This window comes from Antechinus flavipes, chromosome 5, assembly GCF_016432865.1.
Source record: "Antechinus flavipes isolate AdamAnt ecotype Samford, QLD, Australia chromosome 5, AdamAnt_v2, whole genome shotgun sequence".
NCBI lineage: Eukaryota > Metazoa > Chordata > Mammalia > Dasyuromorphia > Dasyuridae > Antechinus > Antechinus flavipes.
This window is the reverse complement of record NC_067402.1, coordinates 35,067,067-35,085,602: the sequence shown is the minus strand read 5'-3', so window position 1 is coordinate 35,085,602 and position 18,536 is coordinate 35,067,067. Positions and strand designations below refer to the sequence as shown.

The 18,536-nt window shown below is 36.3% G+C and overlaps 1 protein-coding gene across 4 annotated transcripts; it reads right to left on the bottom strand.

Moving 5' to 3' along the window:
* Positions 1–361: 361 nt before the first annotated feature.
* DAZL (deleted in azoospermia like) lies at positions 362–18,411 on the bottom strand. Of its 4 annotated transcripts, none has more exons than XM_051961042.1 (11): positions 18,204–18,411; positions 15,330–15,476; positions 14,991–15,082; positions 11,788–11,839; positions 11,264–11,327; positions 11,032–11,171; positions 6,689–6,760; positions 6,029–6,079; positions 4,946–5,059; positions 3,699–3,797; positions 362–1,459 (listed from the first exon to the last, which is right to left on the bottom strand). In XM_051961042.1, exons 1-11 carry the CDS (start codon positions 18,204–18,206, stop codon positions 1,406–1,408), a joined length of 888 nt encoding a protein of 295 aa, XP_051817002.1. In that variant the 5' UTR covers positions 18,207–18,411; the 3' UTR covers positions 362–1,405. The 4 variants fall into 4 exon arrangements, with proteins under 4 accessions (XP_051817002.1, XP_051857810.1, XP_051857809.1 ...); XM_052001850.1 differs by lacking the exon at positions 18,204–18,411 and adding an exon at positions 17,235–17,828 and having other exon boundaries at positions 362–1,518; XM_052001849.1 differs by lacking the exon at positions 18,204–18,411 and adding an exon at positions 17,235–17,828.
* Positions 18,412–18,536: the final 125 nt, after the last annotated feature.

Genomic DNA, 18,536 nt, shown 5'->3' with positions numbered 1-18,536 from the left:
TGGGTTGGCTGCTGCTTCACCAGGACCTTTACAAGGTTGACAGGCCAACTGCTCAGATTGCTGATTCTCAGATTTCAAATCACTGGTCCTGGGATATGAAATACATGTAGATAATTACAACATTTAGAGAAGCTAAAATTGGATCTAATGAAACAGTCTTGTCCTCTCATCACCTATTAGAGTGCACAGGATCAACTGAGGTTGTGTAGAGGAGCTGATTCATCCAAATGTAGGATTATGGATTTTTAACCCTCAAGTGCAGGACTCCTGGGAAATGAGGATTGTCAGTATCTACTATTTTCTATTTTGAAACTCCTAGGCCCATTTAACTTTAAAAAATAAAGAAAGAAAATACAATAGGTTAACAAACAAAAATAAAATTTATTTGTTCCATGACAAATAACTAAAATTAGGTTTTTTTTTATAAAAGCAATTCCTTTCAAATACTCTGATTAACCTTTAAATGACATAAAAAAAAGCTTCAGCATCCTTTTTAATGCCAATATTTTGCACAATTTAGATATAGCTATTGAAGTAAGTTTTAGCAGTAAAAAACACAAAAAAAAGAAATAAAAAGAAAAAAGGAAGAAAGAAAAACAAAAGTAACCCACTGAGAAGCTTATGTATCTAGTAAGGTTTGGTTAGTATCGGTTTTTAAAATTACATCCAGAATTTGAATTACCCTAATTGCCATCCCAATCAATTATCTATTGTTGGACTCCAGGTACTTTGTAAGCAAAATTGAACTAATAAACATAACACCCAATGATTGGATTGTCTGTAGAGAATCTGCTATATAATACTGGGTTTAGAATTGGAAGTCTTCAATTAAGCTACAACTTTATATATTTGGTTCCACTGATTAAAAACGCAGTTTTAAAAAGTCTGCTTCTGTGGTAAATTTCTAAAATTAAATTACAAACACAAAGCATTGTATTGTAAATATATCGTACTGCTGAAGAGGTATTTGGTGGAGATTAAATGCTAAGAACAGTCAAACTGTCAAAATTCTGACCTTTCAAAACACTAAGTTTCTATAAAGCAAAATTTTGAAAACCAACATTTGCCTTTTAAAGTCTCAAAAACATTTCAGTACCAGTTGAAGCACTAACATGTAAACCCTAAAGTTATACCTGTCCACTTCAACTGCTTTTCCCTTTCAACTGTGAACTCAACATAGAACCAATTACTAAGTGAATATCCAAAGTAGAATAGTTTCAATGCAAAATAAACACAACATACTAAGAAAATTAACACAACTTGCACAGAAAGTCTTGCAATAAGTTGTCAAAAAAATTCAGAATTAACTTTCCATAATAGTGGAAAACAGGAACTCTCTGTATCTTCGTAATACTCAAAAACAGTAACTATTGTCCACAACACTGGAAGCTTCAGCAGAGAGGATTCAAACGGATTTAAGCACAGCCCTACTTCTTCTAAAGTGATGTACTCTTTTGTCCTGGAAGAAATATACATATTCCATTTACTTCAGTGAAAAATTCCTATTATTGATATAACCTAAAAAAAAAGAACAAGATTATAAAGAACTTTGTACATTTGAGTAATTTTAACATAAAATATTATTTATAAAACATAATATTTTAACATAAATAAATTAGATCATAAGACATTCTATAATGTTCAGTTTTCTTTCAAAAAAACAGATCCTCTTTATGAGGATTAGAGTATTGGAAATACAAGTCCCAAACACCTGTCAGCACTAAGAATCTGGCCAATCTGATTTATCTGTTCACTTAAAAGCAAAAAATTATATGTCAAAACTTAAGAGGATATTGAAATTAACAAGTATCATTTTAGACAATTAATTGATGTACAATCAAAATTGTTACTGATGTTAACACAATTATTTCCTGCTGGTTAAAACTTCCTACTTTTTTAAATGGTTAAAAAAATATAACTAAAGAACATCTGGAAGAAATTTTCCTTCACATTCCTTGTTAAAACCCCATTATGTTAAAAAGAGAAGTTTTACTAAGTCTAAAAAGCTTCATTTTTTTTCCCTTCTCTAGGATAGATCTAAAGAGCTTTTATGTGAGTGAAGGGGAAAATGAGAATATATGGAAATAATTTTTAAAATGTGTTCCTTCCACGGGTAGAAAGAAGCCAGTACACTACATGTATCCTACCTCGAGACTCCTTACATTTGCCCTAATTTCTACTGATGACAGGATGCAAGGTCCTAAGGAAGGGGAGAGGCAGAGACCACTAGTAAATACAGTATTTTTGCCATTTAACAAAACTAACTCAGCTACATCTCTTTTCTGCGAGAATTGTCCCAACTTTGTAAACCTTAAAATGCTCAATAAATAAATATGAATGACTCATATGAAGTTGGCAAAAAACAAATAATCCAAGTTATATTATGTCAGTAAGGTTCTCTTTCCTAGAATCTGTTTCCTCCAGGATGAACTTCCATTATACTGAAGCATAAGCCTCAGCATCAGGAAGGCATACTGTATAGATGGCTCTCCCCTTTTGATCTTTAAAGTATAGAACTCCTCATTCACCCCACCCCACTCCTAGCCTATAAAGAAGTGAGCCATTGTATACCCACAGACAGGGATACAATATGATAGAAACAAAAAAACTTACATGAGCTAATGCTGAAAAACAATAAAAGTAAATAGTCCACAATTACACGGTATTTCCTTCCCAAACCTGTGAGGCAATTCCATTTTCACAGATGAGAAAACTGAAGCGAGGTAAAACTATCTGCAAATATCCTACAGAGCGAGTACATGGCAAGGCCTCTATACCATGGTCAACCCTAGCTTTTATTAAGTAATAATCTTACTTCCCAGGAAGATTACCCAGTTCAGCCTTGCTAGGGCTGGCTGCTCTCACGAGTCATGGCTTCTTTAGGGTTGCAGGACACCTCTTGGGGCTCGAGGGAATGCATCATTGGAGTATGAATGTCTCCCAGGAGGGAGAAAGTCACATAGAGAAGGAAGAAGGGATTCAGGCTCCAGGCGCATATGAGGTCAAGAGCCATGCAACCTTCCCTAGTCCAGGCCCCATAGGAGGAGAAGAAAGATCTCTTTACAGTGCTTCATGGCACCAAAAAAACCTGGACCAAAGCATCTTCTTCTCTACAATGTTTGTCCCATGAGTTACATGAGTGAATCTCTTATCAACTACCACATTTATAAACTCCCTGAGAAGAGGAGATCTGGGAAGTTCAACAGAAAGGCTAAGTGATCTGAACCGTCTCATACAGTGAGTTAAGGAAAGAGACAGGATTGTGAGTCAGGCCTGGACCTCGAATTCAAACTTCCAGGCTTTGGATGACTCTGATTTCAGTTCCACCCCCACCCCTCAAATATTAGCTTATTTCATACCTTATTCTACTAATCAGCTTCACACCTGACTAATCCATTAGTAGCCACCATATTCTTTTACAATGTCTTCTACATCTAGAAGTAACAATCTTTTCTGACACTTCTTCCAAGAAGGCTTTTGAAAATAGTATCTATTGGCTTCTTCCCTAAGGACAAATTAGGTATCAAAGTTTTAAACAGCATGCTGCTGAACCTAACTCTCACATTGTGATAGCTTTCTTTACAAGTGAGTACCTACAAATTTGATCAAGTGGTCCCAGTAGCCAGAATATGATTAATATAAGAGGAATATTTTAAAACTTAAAATGATTATTTTTTCAAACGCCTCACTGACCATACCTTGAAGTAATCATCTTGTGTGACAAGAGCGTTTCTCAGTCTTGTCTCTGGATTAAACAAACAGGACACCACTGTCTGTATGCTTCGGTCCACAGATTTCTGAAACACAAAGCTTGTTAGTAGTATATACCAAAAGGTTATAAAAATACAGAGCTTGTTAGTAGTGTATACCAAAAGGCTACACACACACACACACACACACACACACACACTCTCTCTCTCTCTCTCTCTTTGTCTTTTATTTGATACTAAAAAAGATCATAAAAGTTTAATTTTAAAAAGCACCATTCCTTCCATCCTGACTTCTGACAATCAAAACTATCAAGAAATGTCACTAAGTTCTACTGTTGTTTTTTTCTCAAACTTTTTTTTAATGAGAGCAATAAAGATCAACTTCAATTTTTCCAGAAAATACTACCATATTCAATACCCTAATACTACCCTACTCAATATCAGTCTCAGGTTCCAAAAACATTAAAAACTTAATAAAATTTCATTAGCAAGAGAGTTTAAAGAGTTTTGGCTTTTTTTTTTTAACGGTAATCATAAAATTAAATCAGTTTTATATATCATATAGAATGACAGTGCATATTATAAAACGGTAAGTTAGCACTTGGCAAGATAAATACTAAATATTAGCCAGAGAAGAACAGAAATCAACCATAACTCTGAAGCAAAACTTTTAAGCTACCAACTTTCTTTCTTTGGACAAATGATTGTGTGCTTAATAAATGTTTGCTAATTAATTAATTAAGACTGATTCTGGGAAAGGGGAGGAGGAAGGAAAGAAAAAGGTAGTGCTCCAGACCTGTAATTTAGTTGGTTTAAGTGTTCCCAAGTCTGGAGCCAATTGTGATGTAATTTATCATGCTAAGAGAGATAATGGAGAGATTAAATGATTTGCCTGTGTTTACAAGTGTCAAAGGCAGAACCTGAAGCCATGATTTCTGGACTCCAAAGTCACATATCCATTAATCCATAGTGTCTCTCAATACTAATGATCATTATAGATATAAGGACAATCTAAGGACTAAAAAAAGTGATTAAAAAAGAAGTGGCTTACACATTCATATTGAAATTTGGGACTTCCAAACTCTTACATGTTAATATGTGTGAATTAGAATTCATCACTATGGCTAGACATTTGAATAAAGTTATCAATTTCCCACAGGACTAGCACTGGGTTTTGATGACTTCTAGAATGTAAAGAGAGATGCTTATCATCTAGGCTGAAATCATCCCCTTGCCTTTTGTTGGCCATTCCCGGAGGACTGTGTGACCTCATGGACGGAGCACTCTGTCTGCAGGACTTCAGCTCCTGGGTCTACTTCACTGCAGTGATAATTCACAGCTGTATAAGCCTACATTTAAAATATAAAAATACAGTCAAGAGATGCTAAAAGAGATTTCTAACATTTTCTCTTCCAAAGTATGTCTTAATGCTATAATTTAGAAAGCAGGTTTCATAATCAGACCGAATTCTAATACAGCTTTTATTCTGTTTCACAAAGTTTATTTTAAGCAAAAAAACAAAAAACAAAAAAAATCATCTTATATTGGGAAAAACAATGTTCTAGCTTAGAAAGCCAGCCTCAAGAATGATATATAAAAAATCCATTTAAATCTTTACCTAATCAATTGATTAGGATCTGAAGCCAATATGTGCCCAATCGTTATACATATAAGGAGTACATACGTATGTACACACATGCACATGCGAACCAGCCCTGCTATTTCATTGATATATATCTAAGGTTCACAAGTACCTTTTCACAATATACCTTCTTAGTCTGGCACTGAGGGGTCAATGATTTGCTCAATGTCAATGTGGTCAATGTAGATCAGAGGCAATACTTGAAGCCAAGTCCCTCCTGACTCCAAAGCCAGTTCTCTTAACAATTAACTCCATGTTGTAAATGTTCTCCAGAGATGATGATTTGTAATTACACGAAGCACACAATATCTGACCCTTTTAAATCATAATTTCTCTAAATGCAAAATCTACTTGTGCTTTTAAATAGAAATTTTATTGACGTTTTCCTGTTTTTCTTTTCCTTGGGGCAAAAAATTGGAACAAAAATCTTAATTTTGAACCTTCTGTTTAGATTGTCAACTCAACAAGTAATCCTAAACAATTTCTGTGTGCAAGACACTAGAAGCTATTTGGGAATACAAAAAAATCTGGTGACAATTCTCACCATACACTGGCTTACAGATCTCCTTACAATGAAATTAATGAAAAATGTTATTATCTTTATGATAGAACTAAATAATGTTCTATAAAACATTGATAAAGATTAGGAAGTTTATATTCTGTCAATTCCTCTTACCGGAGGTATAACATAACTCCTTTGTTCCCCAGCAGGCCACTGTGGAGGTACCTTAAAGCAAAACAGACATTGATTTTGCAAATATTTCTTAAAATTATCAAAAAAACTTTAAATGGCGAGTTATTGCATTTATTAATCTTAAAGGAAAATAAAACAAAGTGTATATACTTGTGTTTCTGTTAAATTTGTCCTAATTTTTTCCTACTTTTTTTAGAGTAAATTTTCAAGGAGACATGGGCACGGCGTAGTTTTCTGAATTGCTCTCTTTAAAGATGGTAAAGTATCTGATAAATATTTGAAGATCAGAAAGCTAAATTCTTGGTTGAACTTCAGTGCGACACAGGAATTAGGTAAATAATTTTATTTTTACCTCTTCTCATGAAAAAACAAAATAGTGAGAATTTTTGTATAAATTTTTTTGTGTTACATGACAGAGAAGAACTCAACATATTTTTCAAATGTATACAGAAATGTGGAAGGCAGCCATATTTCATTAAAAAAAATCATTCCTCAACTTTCAACTATTAAAATACTCAATTATACTCCTGCCATTGGCATACTTCCCTCATTAAAAGAACAAACTATTTGTAAAAAAAAAAATAGCATCAAGCAAAATATCCCAACACCAAAATAATATAGTTGTACTTTTTAAAAAGTTACCTGATAGTTATATATAGGTAGTTGATATCCAGTGATGAGTTGGACTGGTGAATTGGGGTAAGGAGGATATGCCTGAAAATGAAATATAATTAGTGTTTTTCTATGACAAGTTTAATTTTTTAAAAAATATTTTTGGAAGAAAAAACATTTCTAAATTGAAGAAACTTACAAATTCAAAAAAAACCTAGGTAAGTTCAAATAAATTTTATACAATATATGCAAAATTACAACTCAGTAAATCTGATTCTATACAGAGAAAGAATGGTTTCTGATAGATGGTTTCATTATCAAATGTTAAGACATTTCCAGGGAAAAAAGAAAATAAGCTTGTGAGTGAAGTCGCTGACTTTGAATACAAAAGCAAAATTTCAGACATCTGACAAATACTTTTAGTCCTTTCTAAATAGTGGATAGCAAGAGATTAAACTTCAAGTCAGTATCATGCCCATCTTACATCATTCTGATATCCTTTCACTGCACTTTTCTCACTTAATTCTTGCAACTTTTTCAACCCCACATCAAGTCTCTTTACTGCTCCTGAATGAATAACAACTAAAATTCTTCAAAGACTAAATTGTTCAACAGCCATTAAAAATCCATTATTTAAAAAAAAAAGATCAGTCTGTTTCAAGGAAAGGTGATATGAGAGTTTACTCCTCCTGCTCAATCTGCTTTATCTGTTCAAGAAGAGGTACTGATAGACCAATGAGTGTATGGATTGTTCATCCAAACAAATCTCATAGTACAGGAAGTAAGAATTTTTTATTTACCACTTAAGACTAAACTTGAATAAGTTATGGAACTTATTCAAGTAAACTTTCAGAGCTTGAAACGGACAACACAAAACACAAGAACGAACATCCACAGCCCCATCTCTACAGTCCCTCTTCTATTTGGATTCTACACAGGGCATTCTCACTCAAGTGCTACAGTCAAGTATATGTCATTTGATACTAACAAACAGGTCAAACAAAAATCATCACTATTGTTACAGGGTTTGAACAATCTTGTATTATATTCTGATGTATGTACTGAAGATGCTTTTTTAAAAGAAAAGCAGAGTGTTCTACTCTCCAAGATCAGATGTTTCCTCAGTAAACAAACATGTCTGGTGGAATCTTTTGTTTTCTATACTTTTCATTCAAATGTGACTTTTAAAATTTGAAGTTTGTTGTGTAATGTCATTTATGAAAAACTGCTTGTTCCTTATTGTTTTCATCAAGGATGTTCTAAAAGTGCACATAGATTTTTCTCATAAGAACTTTGTAGAGAGATGAAATATGCATTTGGGTTGGTAGTAATTCTCTGTTACTTAAAAATAGTTATTAAGGATCTTAGATGTTTCTCCCCCAGTCTTTGGTAATTTCCCCCCTTCTAATATTGCTTTAATGCATTTAAAATTGTGGCTTCAAATTTCTGTCATACTGCTTATTCCCTCCTCTCCTCCTAATCTGTTTTCTTTCATGCTATTTCTATTTCTTAATGCAATACACAACCAGACCAGAGTTAAAAGTCTAAGACATGATTATAGATGTTTTGCATTTTTATGTGTTTTGTTCTCCCCATTCTACTCTCATCTGTCCTTGGATGATGATTTTGCTTGTCTCTTGACAAGCTTCCCACAAACTTAGTACTGTGTAGGATCTTTCACCATCCTCTCTCCACATAAAATCTAACAAACTAGCCTTTTACTTTCATCTCTGCTCTATAAGTATTTGCTGCCAGAAACCACTATTCTACAATGATGAAGCATCCTCAGGGTATGTTAATTGTCTGTCCTTTCATCTATTCCCCATTTTCTAGCATTGGTAGCTTCTTTCAACAAATCAGGATCAAACTCATTTGGATACAAAAATTATCCTTTCATTCCTCTTTTGACATGAATGTTAATGTGGTCTAACAAGTCAATGGTCTGACATTATACATATAAATTAGGAAATAACTGCCATGTTGGTAACCAATCTTCTCTTCTCTGTCCAATACTACTACTTCATTCTCACAGTATTCAGGATGGATTGTTGGCAAGAGGCTAAAATCTGTTCCATTTCACCCTCATTTCTTATTCCTGAAAGATGTTTTACAATATATTTTTGGCTATCTTTGTATTGACATCATTGAGCTGTTAAAGTGTGTTGATTTAATTGGAAGTCTTACTAAAGTGATCATAAAACTGATATTACTATAGTTTCTACAATATTTGGCATATCTTAGAATGATGTTTTCTTCTTACCCTTTGGATACACAATAAAGTCAATGCTGCCACTCCCTTTATTTGCTTTATGGCTTAATTAATATGAAGAATGTTATATTTGATTATAATCCAATTATTCTATTAAGCATCTACCCTTCCACTTAACAAGAGTCACTCATTTAGAAGTTCAACAACTAAAGAATGTGTGTAGATAACCTAAAAGCTGTATGGTTTTTAGCATCCACATCAAACTCCTTGCCAACATTGTTGTCATTGCTGCAGAAGACTAGATTGTGCCATTTGTCATTAAGTGGACAAGTACTCAAAGAGAGGAGCCTCTCTGTTGCCAAGTGTGATTTTAAGCTGCTCTAGCCCAATAGAACTCACCAGTGCTCCTACTTTACTGACAATGCCTTCAAGAACTCGAGTCCCAGGAAGGCATCAAATTAGTATTTTATGGAGATTGTGGTATATAATAGGGTGATAATGACTATTTTTTGATTATAGGCACCCCTCCCTCAAAATGCCAAAGACAAGTACTTTTTTAAAGCCATAATCAAAGAAAAGGAAAGCAACAAGCAAAGAATGGGCTTGCTTGAATGTTATAGTAATGCTGAGAGAACAGAAAAGCTATTCAACTCTAATTTTGCTTCCATCTTCTTTAATGAGAATAGTCTTTATACTGACAAACTTTGGACATACAATGGAGCAAGGGCAACTGAAGGTCCTGATAGACAAGAGCTTACTCCTACTTTTCATATGTCTTCAAGCTTTGAGATCCAGATGAAATAATAATCCAGAGTACAGAAAGAACTCACAAAAGTGATCACTAGAAATAATCTTTGGAAAAAATGTCAAAAAAGTAAAAGCCCCAGAAGTAACAAAAACTTTATTCCAATTAAAAAAACAAAAGAGCCATGCCTAAATTTAATTCCCAACTAAATTCTAGAATGAGCTACTAAATTAATACCTATGAACATTTAGAAAGGAAGACTGATCTACTAAAAACCAATCAGGTCAAACTAACCTCATTTCTTTCTTTTAAAGAATTCAGTAAGAGAATGGATTAGAGAAACACTACCTTAACACAATAACCTATGTCTTAACTTGCATAAAACTTTTGACAAGCCTTTCTAATTTCCTAAACTAGTGAAGTGTAGATTAGATGAAAGTACTGTGAGAAGATTCACCTCTGAAAGAAACATTTTATTCAGTCCTACGCCTTTTAACATTTTTAATCAACAACATGATTGAAGATATAAAAGATACATCAAGTCTGAAAATGTTACAAGCTTGAAGAAAGAACTGCTAACACATACTAGATGAAAGAAATAAAAACTCAGTAAGACTTCAGGCAAGTTACTAGAAAGTAGGGCAAAAACAAGATGACTTAAAATATTAAATGCAGGATTTTACATTTAATTCCAATTGATTGCAACTATATGGATATAGAACAGTAGAGATTCTTGGTTTGGCAGCAATAAAGCTGAGAAGGATTTGAGTCATTTTGCTAAATTTTGCTATTTTGTAAATATGTAAAACTAATTATGAATCAGGTCCAATGTGATAGCTAAAAACAAAACTAATGAATACTGAGGTTTTAATAACATAAGCACTGTATTCTGAGAAAAAGGAAGCGATAATGTCACTGTGATCTGAATAGTCACAATCTATATGAAGTAGAGTTAAACTCTGGGAACTACATACTTACTGGTGACATTGTCAAATATAGAGATGGCCAATGGAAAGCAATGAACAAAGAATTTGGAAATGTTTCATTTTTAGACAAGACCACAGGGAGACACAATCATTATTTTAAAATATTTGATGCACTTTTATGTCAAAATAGCAAAAAGAAATTCAATGGGGAGTTGCTAGAGGGAAACAGATTTCAACTCAGTATAGAGAAGAACTTTTTAATAATTAGGGGTCTCAAAAAATGGAATAGATCACTTGTGGGGCAGGTGAATTCCACATCACTGGAAATGCTCAAGCAGAAGCTAAATAGCTTTTTATCAGGGTTATTACATTTTAAATTAAAGATAAGTAGAGTTCAATGATCATCCCTAAGGTCCCAGATTTTGAATTCACAATTTTGGATTATAGCAAAACATGAAGAAACTTGAAAATTAAGAGTTCAGATATCTTTTACCTGGACATACTGAGTGATGGGATTCATCATAGCTGGAGGCTGCATATATGTTTCTGTATTTGGATTACTCCAGACACTATGAAACTGTGGTGCTGGTGGAGGGTTAAAAACCAAAGGACGTGGCTGCACGTGATAGGCGCCTTTAATAGAAAAAAGGCAAAACAATAATTCCAACATCTGAAAAAAACTGTTGTTGTAACAACCCAAAATATCTTTTATATTATATACTTACATAAATTTTGTTTCCTGATTGCCGGTCCCAGTTTCAACTTTTTACCATGGAAATTTATCTGTGACTGGGGAGGAAAAAAGTAGTTATACTAGTGTCTGTCCTTAAAGATGACCATCACAGTAACTACTGTAGGGAGCTGTGGAAAACCTGGATAAACTACCTGATAGTAACTAATGCTTCCTGAACTGACAAACGTGGGAGGGGTCAGCTAAATTAAGCTCTGCCATTAGACAGTTCTTTTATTTCATTCAGTCTTTTTCTTTTCCAAACAAAATATACCTTCAAATGACAATTCTTTCTACCCTGGATCTACCTTCTCCTCTCCCCCACTCTGATACTGAAGAATTTACTACAGAGAAATATTTAAGAATTCTGTCAAGTAAATAAAAAGGTTTAAGTTTCAAAACTATAGAATGGGAAGAAACTATTTCTGTGTTTATAAGTGTATGTAAATACGTCAAAGGAATCAAAATACCATTACCACCAAAAGTCAAAATAATTTTTTTAAAAAAAAGATCACTTACTTCTACTATTTTCTGCACATCCACATCATTATAAAACGAAACAAATCCATAGCTAGAAAGGCAGATTAAAGATGATTAATAGGATATGTTATCACCAACAAGCAATTATAATTTCGGGAACTTTCTCCCTCAGGTTTTATGAAGTCTTATCAAATAGGAATTTAACTTTTGAGAAGAATTCTTAATTCTTGAGACATCATCCCTATTAAATACATATTGGTCTTTTTATTACACTTATTTCTCTATTCATAGTTAATAGTCCATAACTTATACAAGTTAGATACCGAGGAAATATCTGTGGATAGACTATAACCTTAGTTTCTTAGTGCCCTCTCCAAGTCTAAGGCTCAAGGGTTACTTCCTAGGAGGCCTTTCCTAAATTTCCCCAGGTTTGTACCCAATGATAGTATTTATTTACTTATCTGTGTATGTCTTATGTTCTAAACATCCCCTCCCCCCCTTAGAATTGAAGTTCACTTGCTTATTAGGGAGGCTGTTTATTAAAAACCCAACTTCTACCTTGTCTCTCATGACACCAATCCTCATCTCCTCCCACATTCTCTACTAGCTTGAAACCAGGAATGTACAAATGTATAGAATATTGAGAAATGTTAACATTTTTTAAACTTTACAACAAGCAGAAGAACTTTCTAACAACTGACTAGTTATACCTATGTCACATTAAAATGTTTTAAGACCTGCTTTTAGGTCAAAATACCTGCTTTATAATAAGGTCTGATATGATTTTTTTTTAAAAAAATCTCTTTGGAAATAATGTAAGAGGACTTAATCTTAAAGCAAATTCTGCTTTACAATGAATTGCATTAAAAGTTCCAAAAAACTAAGTCAATTACATCAATTCCCTTACTAATCAATAACAAAATAAACTGCTAAAACACAACTTAAAAAACCCAAAGCTAAAATTTTATAGTCCCTTTTAAATTAGTGAACTGATTTTTCTACTTAGGAGAGTGCTGGTAACATTTTTGAAAAGTCATTCAGTTTTTAGCCTTTTTTGTATCATGGACTCTCTCTTGGTAATCTAGTGAAGTCTAAGGATCTCTTCTAGGAATGTTTGTTTTAAAATGCATAAAAATAAGATATATAAGATTACAAGAGAGATATTATATTGCAACATCGTCAACAAATTTTTTTTTTTGCAAATTCAAAGAACCCCCTGATCTTGCTGGAAGGATACAAACTACCATACCTGAATTTTGGCAAGGCATTTGGAAATGTCTTTCATGATCATCTTTATGGATAAGATAAAAAAAATAAAGTTTGATTGACAGTACATTTAGGTGGACTGGAAGCTGGCTGAATGATCAGTCCTAGATGTAAAGCGATCCCCTTCATTATAGATGAGAAAACCAATGCCCAAAGAAGTTAAGTGGCTTGGTTACTGTCATCATTGTCATGCACATAGTACAAGTAAACAGAACAGAAGCTGGGATTTTTCACACATATAAACCTGAGGGGGAAAAAAAGGTTTACCAGCCTATGTTTAGGCACCCCAAACTGTTCTTTAGCCACTCAATCTTAGTTAACACTCAAAACTACTCTGGTTAGGTTACAATTATTTCTTCCTAAAAACCTTCCAAATAAAAGTACTTTTTTTAGTAGAGGGATGAAGAAGAAAGGGCAAGAGCCGCTGTTCGAAGCCTCCTCTACTTCTCACTGAGAGGTCTAAGTCAAAAGAAGTTTCTGCCACTTGATCTGTAAGAGGCTAAAGAATGTGTTAGGATATGGCAAAATAAGAAACAGATTCCTTAACTCCATCAGGAGTGATACATTTAAGAACCTGACTAATCATGTAACTTACTAAAAGAAATTTAAGTACAATTTGTTTGGAAAATTCCCCTCAAGTGGCAAATATTTTGAAATAGATAAAATAGATTAAAAATAGATAAAAAGGGATGCTTTAAAACATTATAAACTTTTTTAGATTTGCATTTTGTAAATCTTCACAGCTTTCCTACAAAAATCTATCTAAAGTGTAAAACCATGAAAATTTTAAGTGACTGTCATTTGAAAAAAATTAATGATAATCTTTACATATAAGGTAAAGTAACATATTTCAACTGATAGTACAATTATGTAATATAAAATTATGTGAATGATCAATCCCCAAAATGTAGTGGTTAATACATTGTTATCAACATGGAAAGGATATGGGCAAAAATCTGTACAAGGGCAGATCATCAAGATTTGTATACAATCCAAGTGAAAAAAAGTTATCTAATCAAGTTTTCTAATGAAGTGCCAATTATGTAAAATCTACATTTGAAATAATCTGTGACGTAAATAATTCTGACCTTTCATAATTTTTGGTCACAAGTACAGAACTGAAAAATTCAGTTCTTAAAACATTATGAAAGAATTGCATAATTTTTAAAGGGATACTTTTCATAACCAATTGCCTTTTAAAAGAGACACCTTCAAATGGAACCATCAAGAGCTTCTTAAGTGAAAGAAACAAATGACAGACATGGAGGAATGTAAATTCAAATCATTCTGTCAATTTCCCACATATAAGGCAAGTTACACAAATAGTTTACTTGAGAATTTGGAAAGGGAACCATTGTGTTATTAATCTATTCAAATGTATTTTCTCAACAAAACAGAGGCTAGTAGAAAATCTCTTAGAAAGAGGGTTGGAAAGGGTCCTTATTACATACCTGTATCAAGTCACAAAGTATTTCAAGATTTTTTTTGGTTTGTTTTCCTCAACTGTTTTTGTCCTAAAGTCACGTAAAGGGTTAGGGAAAAATTTGATGCATTGTGGCACACAGGAAGAATACACACTATTACTAATTAAAGGGATAATATACCATCTAAATTTGGCATAGCAGGTATTTGCGGCTAGATTATAAGAAACTAATCATAGTCTTACTACAGGTATAACACTGGCAAGGACCAGGTCTTTGTATTCAAATGCATTCTTTAAAAAAAAGTAACAAAGCAATGAGCAATGTAGTAAATCAAATATTGTTGATACAGCTATAAAGGCATCAATTTTAAGATTTGTTTCTCTAATGATTCCACTAAACATCCAGATTACTTTCACTGAACACAGATTAAACTTGTTTTACTTACCCACTGACACAGCTATAAAAGTACCAATTTTAAAGATTTGCTTCTCTAATGATTTCAGTAACATCCACATACTTTTACTCAATCAATATGAAACACATCTTACTTACCCTTTGGACACACCAGTTCGATCAGTGATTATCTTCACTTCTTTCACCGAACCATATCTAGCAAAGAAGCTTCTAATTTCTGTTTCATCCATCTATGAAAAAGAATTTACCTTCAAAAATAAAAATTCTGCATCCTAAACTCCCAATTATTAAAAAACACACAACTCTTTCCCTCCTTAAGCCCAAACTGCACAAAGCCTTGTCTCAAAGGGTTTCTAATTCACTTAGTCAAATGGACACCCAAATCCAGGTTTACAGAAGGTTTATATGAGTTTATCCAAGAAATAAACCCCACAAAGCTCATATCCTATTGATTGCTAAGAATCTTGAATACCATACCCTAACATCAATTCCACCAACAAAGACTGTATTTGGCATGATTTTGCCTTCTGGTAAAACATATCCTTGGCTGGCTGTGGCTGATGATGATTGGGTGCTGGCTTCTCTTGAGATGGTTGAGTTTGGGGTCTCAGGATTTGCAGCAGACTGTTATTTTGAAAAAAGAAAACACATATAATAACCAACCATAGAGGAAAAAGTTATTCAAAATAAAATAAAATTCTAACTTACATTCAAAAAACCAAATGTTTTAATGTAAATAGCTTCCATTTCTAAATGATCTAACCACAAAACTATCTTGGTTAAACAAATTTGTTTAAGCCCAGGTACTAAAAGGAATCATCCCATGGGCAAATATGAATTTTAATAAATAATATAAAAATGATCCACAGCGGGACTAAGATATTCTTCCAGGCTGCTGTTGCTCACTGCCATCCCATATGTATAAATGATAGTATTTTTTTTAAAATATGAAAACTTTGAGAACTGGTAAAAAAAATTCAGAAAGACTAATTTTTAAAAAAATTTATGTGTAACGCAAAATGAGGTTATTATTTTAAAAAGACTTTCTGTTCTATTTTAGTTAACAAGATTTTTGTTTCAATAAGGCCATAAAATTGACATGCCAAGTCCTAAAAGAAATCAAGCTGTGGCTAAAGGAAACCAGGCATCAGGGCATAAAAGCCTCTACTTCCTATTTACCAGAATTACCATGGTACTTGAAAATATAACTCTTCCCTTTGTGTGCTAGTATGTTTTGGTACTGGATGGCAGAATCATTATTACCTCATACAGGCCCTGACTTGTGCAATGTAGGGGGAGCTTATGATCCTCTTCCCTATAGTGATATGTCAACTGTCTTTGAAAAGCACTTCTTCCTACAAACAAATCAGTTCTACCAACATTACTTATGTTTTCTTATAATCTTTAATGAGGTTGATGGACAGAAGAAATATTACCTCTGCTTTCCAAAAGGGGAATGAAGTGAGGTTAACAGGAAAAAAAAAACAAACCCAAAACCCAACATAAAAAACCCAATGTAGTGGCAGAGACTCACATATTCAAAGTATTCTTCCCATGCTGTACCATAAGGATAATAAAAATTGTTCGGGCATGGAATTTAACTTTTTAAATGAATTATTGTTATTTATAATTCTCCTTACATAGTTGTTTCTAAAAAAGTGTCACAATAATTACAAGGCATTCAATAATTCAAAGGTCATAGCACTAACTTCCTAATTTATCTTTCTGGAAGATAAATGACTTCTCAGTTTGACTTCCAAAAAAAGGTTAAATATATCTATCTCAACCATTACCAAGTATCTCTATACTACAAGTCACTTAAGTGACTAGAGATGATGCTCTCCAGCCCAGGCTATTTAAGAACAAATGGGGATTAAAAACCATTTTTTGAAGCAGTATGTACTGGGACCACGACGTAGCAAGTCAATAAAGCACTCCAGTCCTTGGATTCCCAAGCAGAAAGCCATCTCGGTTTTTATTGAGCCCAGAAGTAGGCCCTGGGGGAAGCGCAGCTGAGGCGCTTTGAGGGTCACTTGGACGCACTAAAGTCTTGGGTTGAGCCAGGCAATGTGGCCCAGGGGACTAAGCTGGGTCCAAGGGTCCGCAGAACGCCCCCTCCACCCCCGGAACCCTGACGTCAGCTCTCTCAACGGGAAGTCTACTTAGGGGGAGCCCTGTTTAAAGAACCCTGAACCCTTCCCTTTGCCTGGGGCTTCCACTAGCTGCCCCTCAGAACGGAGGCTTGTCTTTGAGATGTCCAGCCTCAGCCATCAGGAAAAGGGGCTCATTCTGTGATTTCTTCATTCATTCATTCCGCTCCCCATCCCTAGATTCGCACCCGGGGGGATAGAGGAGGGGGGCCCTGCCCATCCGGGAAAGTACCTTGGGTCGATACAGAGGTTCACACCCCCCCCCCCCGCCCCGGTCCTTTCTGCCTGCACTGCCCGTCTCTTGTGGGACCCCGGCAGGGTTGCCGGGACTATAGGAACGGGGGTTTCTCGCTCCAACCAAGCCAGCGCCCCGCATACAATAAGGGCCAAGTAAAAGCGTCGCCTTCCCCGCGGGAGCTCGCCGCGGACCGCTTCCCACCGGTAGGTGGCGCCCTAAGCTAACAAAGCGGCCTGGTCAAGGCGGCACGCACGCGCACAAACGCACGCGTGCACGCCGAAGGCGCGCACTCGCGGGTCTGGGCTCCTCAGAGGCCGCGGCCCCGGCGGCCCCGCCCGAGGCCATGTGCTGGGGCGGGGCTCGGTTAAAGGCGGGAGCGGGCGCCGCGGCCACGAGGACGGGGGCGGGGGCAGACCCGGACTTTGGGGAAAACCGCCTTTGGCCCCCTCCTTTACAAACACCGCCCCCGCCCCCAGGAAACGCATAAAACACAATGGGGTGAGGAGGGTCACGGGGGCTCGGCCCTCACTGACCCCAGGGGAGGGGAGACTTCCCGCTGCTTCAAAGCGGGGACGATTATTAGGTCATAAAATCACCGAGTCAAGTGGGGGTCAATTTGCTTTGGAAAAAGGCCTCCCCAATATTTCAGTGGTAAATCCCGGGCTTCCCGGCACAATAAAGTCTATGGGTCACCCTAACGGAGGATTCTTTTGGGGGAAGCTTCAAGGTGGGGTTCTCCAACCCAAGTTCAAACGCTCTCGGGCCTCAGAGTCTTCCCCCCGTTTTCTTTCCCTCAAGGGTGGGGGAGGGGAGGTCAGCACCGATGGGGGTGGGGAAGCGGCCCGGACCCGAACAGGCCTCGGCGGCCGCAGCAGGCCGCGGCCTCGTCCAGACGACGCGGCCCGCGCTCTCATCCCCTCAGCGGCCCGAGCCGTCGAAGGCCCCGGGCGCCGCCTCACTCACCATGATCTCGGCCGGCGACGGCAGCGGCGGCTCCTCCCGCGACGATTAAAGCCCCCGACGGCGGGGTCGGTGTCGGCCGAGGCCCGGCGAGATTAAAGCCCAGCCCGGTCCGGTCCGGCCCGGCCCGCAGCGCCCCTGCCTCGCGCACCCTCCCCTGCCTGCCCTCCGAGAACCCGACGAGGACCCACTGGGCGGCTTGGCCGGGCTGGCCCTCGGCCGCCCTGCCCCACGCTGCCCCCTAGCTGCGCTGCTCCTCGCTGCACCCGGCCCGGCCCGCGCCGCTCCGTCGCTTCCCTCCGCGCCCGCCCGCTGCGGCTCCGCCAGCACAGGCTG